General features: G+C 47.1%; 1 protein-coding gene across 9 annotated transcripts in view; it reads left to right on the forward strand.

The window, feature by feature from the left end:
• Positions 1-16593, forward strand: part of CD44 (CD44 molecule (Indian blood group)) — an 88688-nt gene that overhangs the window by 26523 nt on the left and 45572 nt on the right. For all 9 annotated transcript variants that reach the window (XM_010831846.1, XM_010831847.1, XM_010831849.1 and 6 more), the window contains exons 2-3: positions 9315-9480; positions 14217-14350. In XM_010831846.1, coding sequence (XP_010830148.1) covers positions 9315-9480; positions 14217-14350 — 300 coding nt within the window. The remainder of the gene's footprint in view (positions 1-9314; positions 9481-14216; positions 14351-16593) is intronic.

The raw sequence follows: 16593 nt of genomic DNA on the forward strand, positions 1-16593 counted from the left end.
CCTGCTGGGCTCTGTGGGAATTGGTGCTGGCCTTCTGTTCCCCTCAGCCTGGATGGCTCTACCTTGGAGGGCAGCAGCTTCACCTCAGTTTCTGGATCTGGCAATCCTCTCGAGTCCTTTGCTGATCAGCTCCCATCACTGTAGATTAAGTTTGGAAAGGCAGACTTAGCTATCTTCTCTCCACAGGGTGAACCAGGGCCAACCTTTAAGGAGAACTTTACATTGCAAGGCATTTTTATTCTTGAGACTGATGAGAGCATTTTTTTTTTTTTTAATTACTAAGCTTGGATCACTTGTAAAGCATTTTATACAATGCATTTCCCAGCCTTCAAGCTTCAGAGCCTTGTACTAATGACTTAGCACTCTGACCCTCTGCTTTCACAGCTGTCATAGGGGGCTGACTATCCGTCTTAGTATGCTTTGGAGCCCCCGGCACATAGCACACCTTGCCAAGCAGTGGTTATCATTGCTATTATGGGCCCCTACTGCAGTGGTTTCCTGAGTGTTCCATGCAGCTTCTTAAAGCATTGTGGAGGGTATCAGGACCTTGGTGGTGTGGGGTGGGGGCTGGGCAAGAATGAGCCGCTGTTGGATCCAGGGTCTTGGGTCTGCCCCTTCATCCTCACTCCAGCTCCCACGGAAGCAGCTCTGCTTTCCTCCATTCTTAAATATTGTGGTTCTACCTAAGACATCATTGGGAGGAGAAGGGAAGGTAAAGTATGAAAACCACCACCCTTCTGTCTGAATGCTGCCACCTTCCCCCTTTGCTGGCTGACACCCAAGATGGAAAGGGCAGAACCACGGATAATCGGGAAAATCAGAATATCTTGAAAATCAGTTGAGGTCTGGATTTTATTTGGATTCTGTAAGACTTAGGAGTCTCTGAATCTCTTGCTCCTTAGTTTCTTCATCTGTAAAATGGGGCCATAGTACCTACCTGATAGGCCTCACAGGGCTGCTTTTGGATGTAGAAATGCTTTGTAATTGGAGCTGGAAAGACCCCGCCATAGTGATATTACTGACACCTGCTTGTGCTTTGATCCACCTGTTCTGCTGGGGTTGGAGCCTATATGCATCTTAATCAATATTCAATTTTTGAAAAGTGTTGAGATGTTCATATCATCCCAGGTGTGCATCTGGCTCCTCCCTGCTTTATCCTACCAGTTCAAGCATTTCCTAACTCCTCCCTTCATCCTGGGAGGCAGGAAGTTTAGGCGTGAACCAGAGATCGAGAGTGATTTATTCAAGGTCACACAGCTCATAATGAACAAGATTTAGGTAGAACCCCTTCGCCCCTCACCCAGATGGGGCCCTACGGATCATCTGTGTGTCGGTGACTCACTAACCACCCCAAAAAGCAGCTATTATCTGTGAGTGACAGTCTCAGCCCACCTCAGCTCTCATGAAGTATGCTGTGCTGTGCTTAGCTGCTCAGTCATGTCTGACTCTTTGCAACCCCATGGACTGAACCCCGCCAGGCACATCTGTCCATGGGGTTCTCCAGGCAAGAATACTGGCATGGGTTGACATGCCCTTCTCCAGGGGAATCTTCCCAACCCAAGGGATTGAACCCAGGTCTCCCGTACTGCAGGCGATTCTTTACTGTGTGAGCCATCAGGGAAGCCCAAGAATCCTGGAGTGGATAGCCTAGCCCTTCTCCAGGGGATCTTCCCGACCCAGGAATCAAACCAGGGTCTCCTGCATTGTAGGCAGATTCTTTACCAGCTGAGCTACCAGGGAAGCCCCTCATGAAGTACTCCCCTCAAAATAAAACCAGCCAGTTCCTCAAAGATCTGGCTCCAGACCTGAGCCAGAGCTGTACCTGAACTAGATAGGTGATATAACCTTAACTAGCTCCCCACGCCACCAAAGTATATATAGGCATGAAACCAAGTAGAACCTCTTTTTTTTTTTTTCTACTTGCAACAGGAAAAACCCCATGTGGGCTCCCGAGATACTTTCTCATTTGTTTTTAACCACATCCTGGGTTTGTGTTAGTCAGCCTGTTAAACAGATATGATCCAAAAAAGAAGAAAACAGAAGAAAATAAAGGTCTTAGGTCCAGAGCCGAGCATTTCTGGTCGCCATGGCAACAGGTAGGGGTACACGCTGTGGTTTCTCTCCCTCAGCTGTCTTCCCGGAGACTCGTTCATCAAAACCACTGAGCCTCACAGAACTGGGTACCAAGGTGACAGTTCTGGGACACACTCTCCTTGGCCAGAAAGACTGTTGGATCCAGGATCAGGAGTGGGGGCCTAAGCAGACCTTCCCACCCTCTCCTCTCCCCCAGTTCCCATCCTTCCACCAGGAGGCAGGGGTGGGGGCTCTTTCTTTAGATTCTGTACAAACAAGCTAAGAGCTTCATGGAGTTGGTCCTTTGGAGGCCTGGACTGAAGGGTCAGGGTAGTGGCTGAGAGCCCTTGGACTCTCCTCTGACAGAGCGGATGTGATAGGTCCTTGTTGGTTCAGTGTTGGCTGCCATGACAGGCTCATTGGACAAGAGGCTGAGAGGCCAGGGGATAGAGTCAGGTGCCAAGAAATTGGGGTGCATTTCCCTTCTGAGAGCCAAGAGATGAATAGCTCAGTTGAAAGCCACCCAGGACACATTCTGGAGGAAATTCTCTGGGGATGATGGTGTATGAGTATTTTCTCTGCTCATTAAATCCTCACCCACCTCCAGGGCAATTCCGGGAGAGACTGAGTCACTCAAGACTCATGGTCTGCCCGGGGCAGCCAAAGGCGATTCGGCCACTGAGCGTGATTTTGGCCTGGTTCAGAAGGGGATGCTGAACAATAGACCCTTTCATCAGGCGCCCATCACATGGGCATCAGGGGATGGGGGCAAGAGATGTGGGGCAGCAGGAATGCTGCCAGCCTTCTGGACTGGCAGACCTGGGTGGCAGCAGGGGCTGTAATTGCCAGGAAGACTCCTAGATGGAAACTTCTGGGCTTTGAAGACATTAAACAATCACAGTGAAGAACAGAATGGTTTCTTCGTGTCCCATTGACACTGTGGACTGTGGCCTTTATTGGAACGGCTTGCTCAGGCCTCTTATAAAAGCAAGTTCAGTAGTCAGAGCACTGGACAGGGGATCCAGAATCTAGCAATTATGGACCCCGGAGGGCCTGCTTCTCACACAACTGGCTAGGGGGACCATGCTCAGTCATTGTGGATTTTTGTTTCCTCTTGTGTCTCATGAGAATGTGGTTAGCTGCTCCCTATTATCCCGCCTGGCTTTAAACACAGGTGATCCAATTAGCAATAAAGCTTTTTTTTTTTTTTAATTGACCTTTTCTCTTCCTAGTTCTGATCAGAATCAGTTCGACTAGATTTGTGAGTTGCATAACCTTTTCCAGACGTGAGCTCAGCAAATCAGAAGATAGAAAGAGGATCCTGGCTAACTCATGATAAATAGTAGAAAGGTGAAAATGTGGAGAACCCACAGGTGCTTTTGACTTGCATGTGATTGACTCCAGGAGTTTGATGGAGTGAATGGAGTGTCATGCCCCAGCTGGAATGGCCTGGTCTGTTGAAATTTGTAGGCTGGTCATCAGATATCTCAAAATGTCACAGGGACAGCCTGTGGTCTGGCATCCCAGTCCTCGGCCAACCTGTCTTCATTCTGCCCTGCCTGACCTGCGCCAGAGTCCTCAGACTGTAAAGGGCAGAAGAGGCCTGAGGCTGCAGCTGGGGTTGGAGTCTTTGATCTTCAAGGGGATGACGGGAAGAGGACAAGTAGGGTGCGAAAGAGGAAGCCAGCCTTCTGTTGGGGAAAGTCAGCAAACACAGGGACCTCCTTGGCATCTTTGCCTCGGGGAGAGGGTGTAAGTTCCATTAGTGCAGGTTTTCCCACTGACATCTTCCCAAGCTCTTAGGAGAAGGGCCCTACCCTTTTAAGCTTTTGGTCCAGAATCAAGAGACCTGTGATCTTAAAATAATACTTGAGCTTACTAGCTCAGATTCCTCTCTGCAGAGCCCTCTTTTAATTCTCACCTCTCTGCACCTTAAAAACCACATGAAGAAGAAGTAGATTTCCTGTAGCTTAGCATCTGTCTTAGCATCATGCATGAGGTGCCACTTAACACTGCAGTGTGATCAGCCAGACTGCCCAATCGGAAATCTATTCTGCTGGCTCCTGGCTCAGGTCATTCCTGTCTTCTCAAAGAATCAGTTACCTTCTGTGTCAAATGGGGATAATAAAAGTGCCTGCCATATACCACCCTGCTGTGAGAATTAAATGAATTTTTAGGTGTAAAATATTAAAAACCTCATATGGGTCCAATTAGGTGCTGGATGAATGTTTGCAGTTATTATCATGGCCCTGGAAAGTGCACGAGTCACTCAGTCGCATGACCTGGCCTTCTCCCAGTCTTCAAGAAGACCAGCTTCCCCAGGCTCACAGCCTACTCTGGTGGGACCAAATCAGGAAAAAAAATCTCATTCTGCCTTAATGCTGCCTCACCCTTAATGAGGAGATGACGGAAGGGGCCAGGCCCATCTAGGTGGCGCCTGTTGGAAAACACACTAATTCGTTTGGGGCCATCTGGAGAAGTCTGGCTCGGAGAACTGAGTCTCTGGGCACAGCATGACTGCAGATGGTCTCCCGGGGTCTGCACGTGGGGTGCTCCGTGTGTGTGCTCGAGAGGTCTCAGAAGATCTGGCCTCAGAAGGGGCCCTATGACAGGATGCAGAAAGGCCTTGCTCATCTTGGAGAGGATGACTGTGAAGTCCAGACAGACAACACTGGTTACAGAGCTGAAAGTTGGTCTCTGCAACATTTGCTTTCGGGGAAAACAGCATAAGTTCTCAGAAGCAAATGCTTCAAGACATTTGAAATACCTCCTGGGGAATTCTCAAGCAGGGCCAGCTGCTGATTCTCTTAGACACGATGCGGGGAGCAGACCTGAGACGTGTTTTGTTTGTACCTCACACAGTCTGTTTGTCCTGGGGGGAGTGGGGAGCATTTCCTTCCCTCCTTCACTTGTTCCACGTGTGCCTACCTCTGTGGTCCTGCACAGGGTCCTGGGGAGAGACCCTGGGGAGAGATGCAGTCACTGCTCTCAGGAAGCCCACAAGGAAGTTCCAGAATTTTAGAATCCTGGAATTTCTAATTAATGAAGAAACCTTAAAGGAAGAGCCCCTGGAAGAGGGCATGGCAACCCACTCCAGTATTCTTGCCTGGAGAATCCCATGGAAAGAGAAGCTTGGTGGGCTATAGTCCATGGAGTCGTAAAGTCACAACTGAGTGACTAACACTTTCACTTGAAAGATAATAATTTCTTACAATTCTTTACCTGTTTCTGTCATAGACATCTTTGAGAAGCTAATGGAAACCCAGCGAAACACCTATACACGTGTACACGCTTGCAACATAGATACGTACATACACACAGAATCTTGCATATAAGTAATTTCACAGGTTTATAGACCCCTGAAAACCCGCTCGTGAAAACTTCTTGTCCCTCAGCCCTACTGGTCAGCTGTGTGACATCCCCTCCCCCACGCTACTCACCTCCTAGGAAAGTCTGGAGATCCTCAGACAGTGGCGAGTTGGGTAAAGATTACACAGTGTGGTACTCTCAGAAGAGGCTGCGATTTTCTTCTACTTGTGAAGCGACTGGAGCAAACCAAGAAGCTACTCATCTCAGGCCTGAGGCAAGATTTTGAAATGTGCTGGGGTGATTTTACCAGAAAGATCTATTTTTCTTGATGTGAGTCTTAGTGAAAAATATAGGCAAGATTAATGGTGGTATGGGTCAGCTTTGGTTTATCCAAAAACAAATTTACCTAGAACCCCGCGGAATTGGTGGCATAGCACAGGAGTTGGAACCCTGACTCCCCCACTTGGGTGACTTTGGACACATTATTTAATTTGTTTGTGCCTCAGTTTCTTTCTCTCTAAAATGAGCTTGGCAGTAGTGCCTATTCCATAGCACTTTTGTGAGAATTAATTTAGCTGAAGTAGATCACCCACCTAATGAGTATAAAACACCCATTGGCTCTAATTAAGTGCCAGACATCATACAGAGTGTTTGACATGCTTTGTCTCATTTCACAGTCCCACAAACCCCGATTGCACTGTCATCCCATCAAGGAAAAGGCTGAGTGTCAGAGAGGTTAAGGAACTATCTATCTGTGTAACCCAGAGCTAGTAGCAATGTCAGGACTTGAAGCCAGGGTATATCTTGGGTATATCTCCTCTAAGTTGAACTACAAGGCTTCAATGTGAGTTGGTGCCAGAGAGTGGATTACACAGGTCTCTTGGTGAGCACGTTTTTTGTGGTCTTCCCAACAGGCCACTGATAGAGTTCTTCTCACATGGGCAGTGAGATCCCTGGGTGCCAGGCCCATGGCTCCTCTGTCCTCCTGGCAACCGTGTCATAACAAACACTCTTCCTCCTTCAGACGCTACCCTGAATCTGAAAGTGGCCTCCAACCATTAGTGTTACCCATCAGATCTGTCAGAGGGAGGAACATGGGATCATTCCTTTATTTCATGATTTATTGGAGACCAGAGGGCCCAGCGGAAAGCACTCTTGATTCATGTCCAGTTGGACAGGCTTATTGGAGAGATGCATTTGGCCATTTACCGTTAGGCCCTTGAGTTACGGCAGCTCCTCAATCACAGAGATCTCTGTTTATCCAGAGCAATGCCCAGATATCTGGGGAGTTCTGCCTCTCTACAGGTGTTGGCAGTGTGGCCATTGCCATGGACACGGGTGGCTGTCCTGTGATTTGTGGTCCATGGCTACTCATGCCTCAGCCTTGCTCTAACTTAAACCTTGGGGATATTTCTGGCTCTACATGGGGGAGGTTGAGAATGCATAAAATGTTTTGTAAATTGGGTTTAGAAGTAGTGGCCTGGTGGTTAGGCCTGTGGTCTCTTGGTGCCCAGACTGGCTGGGTTTGAATCCTGGCTCCATCGTTATGAGTTCTGTGAACCTGGTCATGTTTCTTCCCTTCTCTATGCCTCAGTTTCTGTATCTGGAAAGTGGGGACAATAATATTACCTACCATATAGTGGGGTTTTACGGATAAAACGAGTTAATACTTGTCAAATGTGTAGAAGAGTGTCTAGCCTATACATCGTAAGTGCACAACATGTGTTAACAGCTATTATTGCTGTTAGTATTACTGATACCCTTTGGGGGTAATAATTTCTGCTTGTGTAAGTGTTAAGGAAGTGTTGGAAAGTCTTCATACTTTTTGAAGACTTAACAGATACACAACCCTGAAAGGCTTGGTCCTTTTTAAGGCACGAGGGACCCAGAGGGGAGGAAATGTGAATACTCTTGACCTGAAATGAAGGTTTTGGAACCGTCTTTGGAATTCCCAGATGGCTGAATGCCATCAGGGCTAGGATGGGACCTTTTTTATGTGTGAGACTAAGATGAATATAAGCTGTGGAATCCTTACATTGCATAGAATTTCTTCATTCATCCAGCAGCCTCTTTTCTGAGATCTACTGCACGCCCTGTTTAATCTTCGCGTTTCTAGGAAGGCTGAAGCTAGATTTTATCCATGCTTTCCTGTCTCGGCTGACCATAAGCACACACGACACACACTATTCTCACGCACACGTAGAGACACCCTCACACTTGCATGTGTGTGTTGTCTATCAAGGGATATTGTTTGCTCCTCCTGGAACTCGAGAGATTTAATTCACAAGTATCAGTCTGAATGGTTCCTTTCTCATTTGCATATTCTATATGCCAGGTGGCAAACTCAAATTCATGTTAATAACACAGAAACTGCCATTTAGCTCCGAGCCACTGTCCATGCCTCAGACTTTATATTTAACCTGGGAGTGACGGCAGCCACCCGGCCGAGTGCAGACGGCCACGCCCTGCCTCTCCTGGCATCTGCTGAGATCTCTCCTAACAGTCTCACCTCCAAGAAGCTGATTGGGAGGCTTTGTTTCTCTTTTATAAGCTACACACAGAGAGCCTCCGGAAGGACAGTCACTCAGCGCAACAGTTTCTCTTGGCAAAGATTGGCCAACCGAAGCCAAAGCTGAAAATGTCAGTAAAAACAAACAGGATTTCAAAAGCGCCTTGTCGGTTTCCCTCCTCTGTGCTCCTCTAGCCTCATCAGCCAAGCGTTGTGTGAGTGGCTTCCGAAGGACACCATTAGACCAGAAAGGAAATCCCCCAAACACGTTTGCTCCATCTCACCTAGTTCTGACACTTTTTTAAAAGCACCTACATGCTGATGAAACAAAAGAAAACCACTTGATACTGCCTTATGTCTTTTCAAAGCTCCATTTCTTCTTTTACTATGTTCAGAATCGAGAAAGATTGTGGAGAGGTTTCACAGTTCTCTTATCATCTCGGTTTGCTCTTTGTCAGACACTGTTTTCTCGTGGTTGGAAGCTACTTCCTGCTCAGAAAGGAGAGAGCAGTTGTTGTCCTTACAGTTCCATTAACACTGATCCTCTTTGTCATTAGGTCACAGTTTTTAGGCGTATCCCTCCAGAGTGAAGACTTGCTCTAATGATATGAAAGGATTCCTGAGCACACAGGAGTAAGTGGATCAGAGTGTGGGTTTTGGTGTTAAACAGACCTGAGATGGAATTCCAGCTCTGCCACTTAATTGCTGGGTGACTCTGGGAAGTCATTTCATTTTTCTCAGCTCCAGTTTCTTCACCTATGAATAATATGTATATAACTTACCTATAAGTCACCTCTCAGGGTTCTTGAAAGATGATGCCACACAGAACCCCAAAGAAACTGGGTACCCAGGGACACTGCAATCACAGGCATCCCCACCCTGGCTATCAGCTCGGAAACATATTGCTGAAACAGAACAGCTGGGATTCAGGAAGGCAGCTACAGGCTCTGGAAAGCAATCCTCACTTCCTTGGGCAGCTCACTTTTCTGAGCCTCAGTTTTCTCAATGATGTGTTCAGTCGCTCAGTCGTGTCTCTCTGTGGTCCCATGGACTGTAGCCAGCCAGGCTCCTCTGTCCATGGTATTCCCCAGGCAAGAATACTGGAGTGGGTTAGCGTTTCCTCCTCCAGGAGATCTTCCCAACCTAACGATCGAACTCAGGTCTCTTGTCTCCTGCGTTGGCAGGTGGGTTCTTTATCACTAGCACCACCTGGACAGAATGTACAAGTGATGGTACTTTCCTGCATCTTATCTCAGATTTAAGCATGAGGCAGCGATGCATTGACATGCTGCAGCGAAGGTGGAAGGCTCTGGCCAGTAGGGAAGATTATCTGGCTTTGCAATGAGGCTGCTCTAAAACAAAGTTCTTACCCTTTCCAAATTATGGATGCAGAACAATCTAACTGTTCCTTTTCATCCCACAGATCTGAATATAACCTGCCGATATGCAGGTGTATTCCACGTGGAGAAGAATGGTCGCTATAGCATCTCTAAGACTGAGGCTGCCGACCTCTGCAAGGCCTTTAATAGCACGCTGCCCACCATGGCCCAGATGGAGGCGGCCCGGAACATAGGGTTTGAGACCTGCAGGTAAGGGACCAGCACCCGCCTAGGCCCCAACTAAGCCCACTGCGGAAGGCAAGCTGCCTGGGCCCAGGGGGCGGGGCTTAGACCCGGAAGCGTCCTCTCTGACAGCTGAATGGCTGGTTGCCTGAAGAGTCGGCCCCACCCATGAATTTCGGCAAGTCAATCTGGAACCAGTATGATTACTAAAATTTAAGGCCAGCTAAAGACACCTTTGTGAGTCACAGCGGGGTTTCCCAGGGGAGGCTTTAAAGGTCGTAGGTTGGAATCCGCTTGCTTGAAGCTCCCGTCAACAGCGCGTTCTCTGGGCTTTGAAGAAGCCGGCAATATCATTGTCAGAACCACAAGAAATTGAAAAACCAAATAACAGTGTTTAAGATAAGTACGTGCCTGGTGGAGCCTTGACCCTGTAGACTCGGCTGAAGCAGGTTTTTCAAACTATTTTTCTCTCTTTTGATTTTGTTTCTCTTCTGTGTTGCTCTGATTTGAGAGAAAAGGGCATGAAAATTATTAAGATGTATATTATTACAAGTGATTGCAAAGCAGTGAGAGGGGTTAAGGGAGGCCTCCTGAGCTCCTCCTCCTGGACCTCGCAGTGCTCAGGGAGCAGTCCTCAGGTCCTTCTGCTCCAGGATGTTCACAGCAGGCTCGCCTGTGTGTGCACACTCAGCTGCTTAGTCGTGTCTGACTCTTTGCGACCCCATGGACTGTAGGCTGCCAGGCTGCTCTGTCCATGGAATTTTCCAGGCAAGAGTACTGGAGTGGGTAGCCATTTCCTACCCCAGGGGATTTTCTCAGACAGGGATTGTACCTGCATCTCTTGCATCTCCTGCGTTGGCAGGTGGACTCTTCACCACTGAGCCACTTGGGCAGCCCTCACAGCAGGCATGGTCCTTATTTTCTGAATTTTTTTAATGGCCCTGTGGTAAGTGATGCGCATTAAGAGTGAGCAGTGGTGACCGCTGTGGTGAGGTGTTTGGGTTTGGTTTGTCTTCATGTGAAGAACCCTAGGAAATCTGGACAACTGTGGTCCGAGGTTTCCGCCCTATCCTGCAGCTGCCCCTCTGCACTTCTGCAACGTGACGTTAGGTGACATGGTTCTTTTCTCATTAACACGCTCACATACAAACACAGGCTGCTTTTTAAAAAGTCAAGCTGCAGAACTCTTTTTGGAAACCATTCAATGTAAGTTAAGTGCATCTATCCCCTGTCCTTGGGTAAGGCACCTGTAGTCTGGGTGGGAACTGAGACTCAGGCTGACGAGGAAAATGAAGCATCTTTTCAGTTTTTCTAATATGGTGACCCCTAGCCACGCTTGGCTAGTGACATTTAATTAAAATTAAATAAAATCAAAACTTTGGCCCTTGGTGGCACTATGTTTCAAGTGCCTAATTAGCCACAAATGCCTGGCAGCTACTTTATCAGACAACTGAGATTATAGAATGTTTCTATTTCACAGAAAGTTCTGTTGAGCACCTTTGCTCTGAAGCGAAGAGCAGATGTGTGCAGATATCTGCATGTGTTCCAGCAGGGCCTGCTGCTAAGTCACTTCAGTTGTGTCCGACTCTGTGCAACCCCATAGATGGCAGCCCACCAAGGCTCCCCTGTCCCTGGGATTCTCCAGGCAAGAACTCTGGAGTGGGTTGCCATTTCCTTCTCCAATGCATGAAAGTGAAAAGTGAAAGTGAAGTCCCTCAGTCATGTCCGACCCTCAGACCCCATGGACTGCAGCCTACCAGGCTCCTCCATCCATGGGATTTTCCAGGCAAGAGTACAGGAGTGGGGTGCCATTGCCTTCTCCGCAGCAGGGTCTGGGAGAATATAAAAGGAGCAGATAGCTCAGGTAGCTTCTGAACTTGAGGTGTAGGCTGCAGTGCAGGAAAGTTAATTAGCAGGTCCATTTATTCTATTCCTAAGGCTAATTATTTAAATATGGCCCTGACTAGGCCAGTGGCCTAAGAAAGTGGATTTCATAAGCTGAATTTTGATTGTGAAATGCAGGCAAGGCAAACTTATGAAATACGGAAATGTTCTTATATGCTGAGAACAAGGGAAGTTCTTACTGTGCCCAGTGGCCAATTGTCCAGCCCTTAGACGCTGGACAAAGGGCTTCCCAGGTGATTCAGTGGTAGAGACTATGCCTGCCAATGCAGGAAACATGAGTTTGATCCCTGGATTGGGAAGATCCCCTAGAGGAAGAAATGGCAACCCACTCCAGTATTCTTGCCTGGACAAGAATGGACAGAGGAGCCTGCAGGCTATAGTCCATGGATTGCAAAGAATTGAACACGACTTATTGACTGAGCACAGCACAGACCCCGGCTCATCCGTGTGTATCCCTCTCTTAATCCTCAGACTGCACCAGGAGTTGGTTGTATGACTCCACTTTGCAAAGTAAGCAACTGAGGCTTAGTTCTGCAGCCTATCTGGGCCACATCACTTGCATGGGGAGGAGTCTAGACTCCAGGCCAGCTTCTGAGCCCAGGGCAAGATTTAATGACCCAGCCCTCCTGAAGAACTGAGAGCAAAAGGGAGATGAAAGTCTGCTGCATGGATGGATTTGCTGAGTATTTCTTTTCTTCCTGGGAACAGCAACCTACTCATGTAGTACGTGTGCGTGTCTGCTAAGTCGACTCATGTAGTATACACATGTAAGAATTTTAATATCCCTAACTGATGGACAGGGTGACAGGTAAAACCTACAGTGAACACAATGTGGTAAAAACTTAGCAACAGTTTACAGAGGGGATTGTAACTTCTAGAATGTCAGTGTATACGGACTAGCAGAATGTGATGGGAGTAAAATTGGGAGTGGGCTCGCCAGGAGTTTTACTATTTAAAAAAGGCAAAGAAAAACTGTGCCAAAGAAATCTACCGTTCCACCCATAGCTGGTTCTAAGTGTTGCAAAATGTATTTCCATAATTTCACTCAGGTAGCTATGAATCAGATACCTGCCTTAGGACAGGTGGGAGAGTCTCACAGGTGATGGGAAAACCTTAGCAGCTACTCTCTTCAGTCTGCCCCACCCTGATGAGTTGGGATCCTCAGATACATGGAAACGCGTTAATATTTAATTGTGCCCCTCCCCCCACCAAGCTCAGAAGTCTTTGGAGAAACCAGTCCGGCCATGCAGATGAGGAATTAGTCATGTCAGCTTTTGCAATTTAAACATGATGAGTTCAAGGTGCTTAGAAATTTCAGACTCACAGCCATTTCTGTGGGTCTTGCAGGGCAACGCAGTACATACTGTCGCCTCTGGCAGGAAAGATTGAAGGGATTTGGGCATTGCATTTTCAAAAACCTGCTGGATTTAGTGCTCTCTTTTTCCCTTGCAAATGGTATTTTCTCAGCCCACACCTCATTTTTTGAAGCATTTTAGATTTGAGAGAAATCGTGTGGTAAGTATTCAACCACCAGGATGCTAGTCAGAGGCTGGGTACTGTATGTTGTATCTGAAAAGGAGACACGTGTTTCTCCAGCATGCTCCCAGAAACGCCATGATGGGATGGAGGAGTTTAAGCACTTCTCTGACTGTTGCTTCTGGAAAATTCCTGAGCTAATGAGGCTTTGCTATCTACGTAATAATTAGTGGTAAAAGTTGCTCAGTCATGTCTGACTCTTTGCAACCCCATGGACTATACAGTCCATGGAATTCTCCAGGCCAGAATATTGGAGTGGGTAGCCTTTCCCTTCTCCAGGGGAGCTTCCCAACCCAGGGATCGAACCCAGGTCTCCCACATTGCAAGCAAATTCTTTACCAGCTGAGCCACCAGGGAAGCCCAAGAATACTGGAGTGGGTAGCCTATCCCTTCTCCAACAGATCTTCCTAACTCAGGAATTGAACTAGGGTCTCCTGCATTGCAGGTGGATTCTTTACCAACTGAGCTATGAGGGAAGCCCATTAATCATTAGTACTCACATTTTAATGACTATCAATTTACTTCCACTGGCAGTGGAATCATGCCTGAGATGTTCATGGGACAAGAGGCATTGTATCTGGCATATATTAATAAGGTAGCCCAGTTGGTGAAGAATCTGCCTGCAATGCAGCAGACCCAGGTTCAATTCCTGGGTTGGGAAAATCCCCTGGAGAAGGAAATGGCAACCCACTCCAGTATTTTTGCTTGGAGAATTCCATGGACAGAGGAGCCTGGTGGGTTACAGTCCATGGGGTCTCAGAGAATCAGACACGACTGAGTGACTTTTACATGTTTAGAGCAATGAAGTCGGAAATGAGGGAATCGCAGAAAAAGGTGAGACCAGGAAAGAAGAGGAGGATAGATACGGGAAGGATATGGGTTTGCAATTTATGAACTGAGATGAAAAGCCACCTAGTTCCCATCTGATGGGAGCCAGTAGTTTTCCGTATTTTCTGACAAATAGGAACGTAATGGTGGGCCAGAGTGGATCTCACATGGTAAATACGGGGTCATTTTATCTATGATTTTGGCTTCCCTCTGCTCATTCAAACTGATTGTTGGTCACAGATTTCATTGGCAATGGATCGATTTTTTAATAAAGATTTTATAGAGCGCCAAGAAAATCACTTTGTCTCCATCAGCCTTGTTGGCCCCTTCACTGTCCCTCTGCTGCTGTTTTTGGCTTTTGTATAACTCAGTTGTTGAAAACTCTGGCATGCCCAGGAAAGAAGTTTTGTACTGCAGAAACGTCCTTGGATGGGATTTTATGAAGTCCCTAATTACACTGTTGCAGGTGGGTGACCTCTGGTTTTCTTTTGCAGGTACGGGTTCATAGAAGGGCATGTGGTGATTCCCCGGATCCACCCCAATTCCATCTGTGCTGCGAACAACACGGGGGTGTACATCCTCACATCCAACACCTCCCAGTATGACACGTACTGCTTCAATGCCTCAGGTTGGTCCCAAGTGGGTCAGCTTTAAGTCCTGGGTGGCTTTTGGCAGGCCAGCCTTCGGCAGCATGGCTGACAGTCTCAGATTCAGTGGGGATTCATGCAGCCTCCATTCACATAACAGATGCTTGCTGCATATTTCATCAGTAGTAAAAAAGAGTCCTGTCTCCAGGGTGCTTACCTGCTATGTTGGAGAGGCCAACAGTAAGCAAATACATATGAAACCACTTTGATGAAGTCAGACAGTGACAAGTGTTGTAAAAAAGAAAGCAGAGCAAGGGACTACAGAGTGCTAGGGGCGCTTTTTTTTCTGAGAAGATCATCAGAGAGAGAGCCCATGAGGAGGTGGGTGTGGGAGAGCCCTGATGGGAGCGAGGGAAGGAAGCCACGGCGTGGTGGACAGCAGTGCACAGCCAGGTTCGTGGGAGCATCAGGGCATGTGCTGACAGTGGCAAGGAGACATAAGAGATGCAGGTTCAATCCCTGGGTGGGGAAGATCCCCTGGAGGAGGGCATGGCAACCCACTCCAGTGTTCTTGCCTGGAGAATTCCATGGACAGAGGAGCCTGGTCTGCAGGACTATAGGGTCTGCAGTCTATAGGGTCACAAAGAGTCGGACACGACTAAAGCGACTTAGCAGGCACGCACAGGCCAGTTACCACTGAGACTTTTCTCCCTGCCTTTCTTTTTGCCCATAGGGTTGGGCTCATCTTCAGAGAAGGGAGTGAACAGTACTGATGAACCTTCCTCTACTTTGGGGACGTTAGTTCCATTGAAAAGTTTGAGAAGTCCTGGAGGGTATTGCATGCCAAAGTAGCTGCAGTAAAGCAGTAAAGTTCAAAGCGATGGGTTTCATTTTCTCGTATGCAAATTTACTCAATATGTTAGAGTGCTTTTTATCAATTTTCTATATGTTTTAAAGAAGAGTATTTAGTGATCAGTGACACACATTCAGTATTGTGCTGGGCAGAGTAGAGTGAGAAGGAACCAGAGGCCATCTTTCTTGTCTCCAGAATTAATCTTGTCGAAGTCATGAGATGAAAAATAAAGGAGCTGGGGAAGAATGTTTATCGAAGGAGAAATACATTCTAAATGTCTTGGATTAGAGTTGGATGATGATGGGGGTGTTAAGTGGGTGACAGATCTTGATAACCTTCTGCTCTGTGCCAGGGATCACTTTGGAAAAGATCCTTGAATCCATCTTAGCCTGAGACTGCTCAGCAGGTGGTCAGTGCCCACTGATGTGATCCTCCTTGAAAACTGGCCACAGGGACCAAAGCCAGCCCCATCTTAGCAGATGCCTTCTATAAGCTTAAAATGTCAGCAGTATTTTTTGTAAAACATGGCCTGTGGTTGACAAATGAAAATACGGCAGACCCTGAAAAGGGTTGATGGTGTTTATTGCCTCTTTTCTCAGTGGTCAGGCCCAGCACTGGTGACTTCTGTGTTAATACAAAAAACTGACCTGAATTAGTTCATTTTTGAAGTTTACTTTCAGTAAAATGCCCATTTCTGTTTGGAAAGGAGAAATTTAGGGGAAGATTCTACATTCATCTGTTTATTTATTCACTCATTTATTCAACAAGCATGCACTGGGGACTCAGGAAGCTGTCTGTCCATCTGTCACTGAGTGATTGGCTAGACTGAATAATTAACATCTCTCTTGGCTATTTTGGTGTAGTGGAGGCAAGGTTTATGAGATGCAATGTATCAGGAGGCTCACCTCAGAGTCTTTCTAACAAATCCTTCAGTTCAAGGAAACTCCACAGGCTTGATTCTTTCAGCAGTGTGATGCTCATTAAACAGAATGAAAGGCTGTTCAGTGAGGCCCTGTATCTGACATGGGAACGCGAATGTATTGCACATTTGGGTCACCATCCATCTTAATATGCCTGCCAGATTTGATATTCTTTATAAAAGTTCTGGTGAATTGGAGCATGAAGGGACTCCATTCCAACAAATGCACTAATCATTTGCAAAACTGCCTTATTGGTTTTGACATCCTGCTTCACTCTCTTGCAACTTTATTCCTGGAAATTTCCAGTGCACTACTGTTACCTGCAATTGTCTTTGAATTTGGGGGAGGTTATTCCATCCTTGACATTCAGATCAGATCCGATCAGTCACTCAGTCGTGTCCGACTCTTTGCGACCCCATGAATCGCAGCACGCCAGGCCTCCCTGTCCATCACCAACTCCCGGAGTTCACTCAGACTCACATCCATCGAGTCAGTGATGCCATTCAGCCAT

This window comes from Bison bison, unplaced genomic scaffold (genome assembly GCF_000754665.1).
Source record: "Bison bison bison isolate TAMUID 2011002044 unplaced genomic scaffold, Bison_UMD1.0 scf7180017864531, whole genome shotgun sequence".
In the NCBI taxonomy this organism is placed as follows: domain Eukaryota; kingdom Metazoa; phylum Chordata; class Mammalia; order Artiodactyla; family Bovidae; genus Bison; species Bison bison.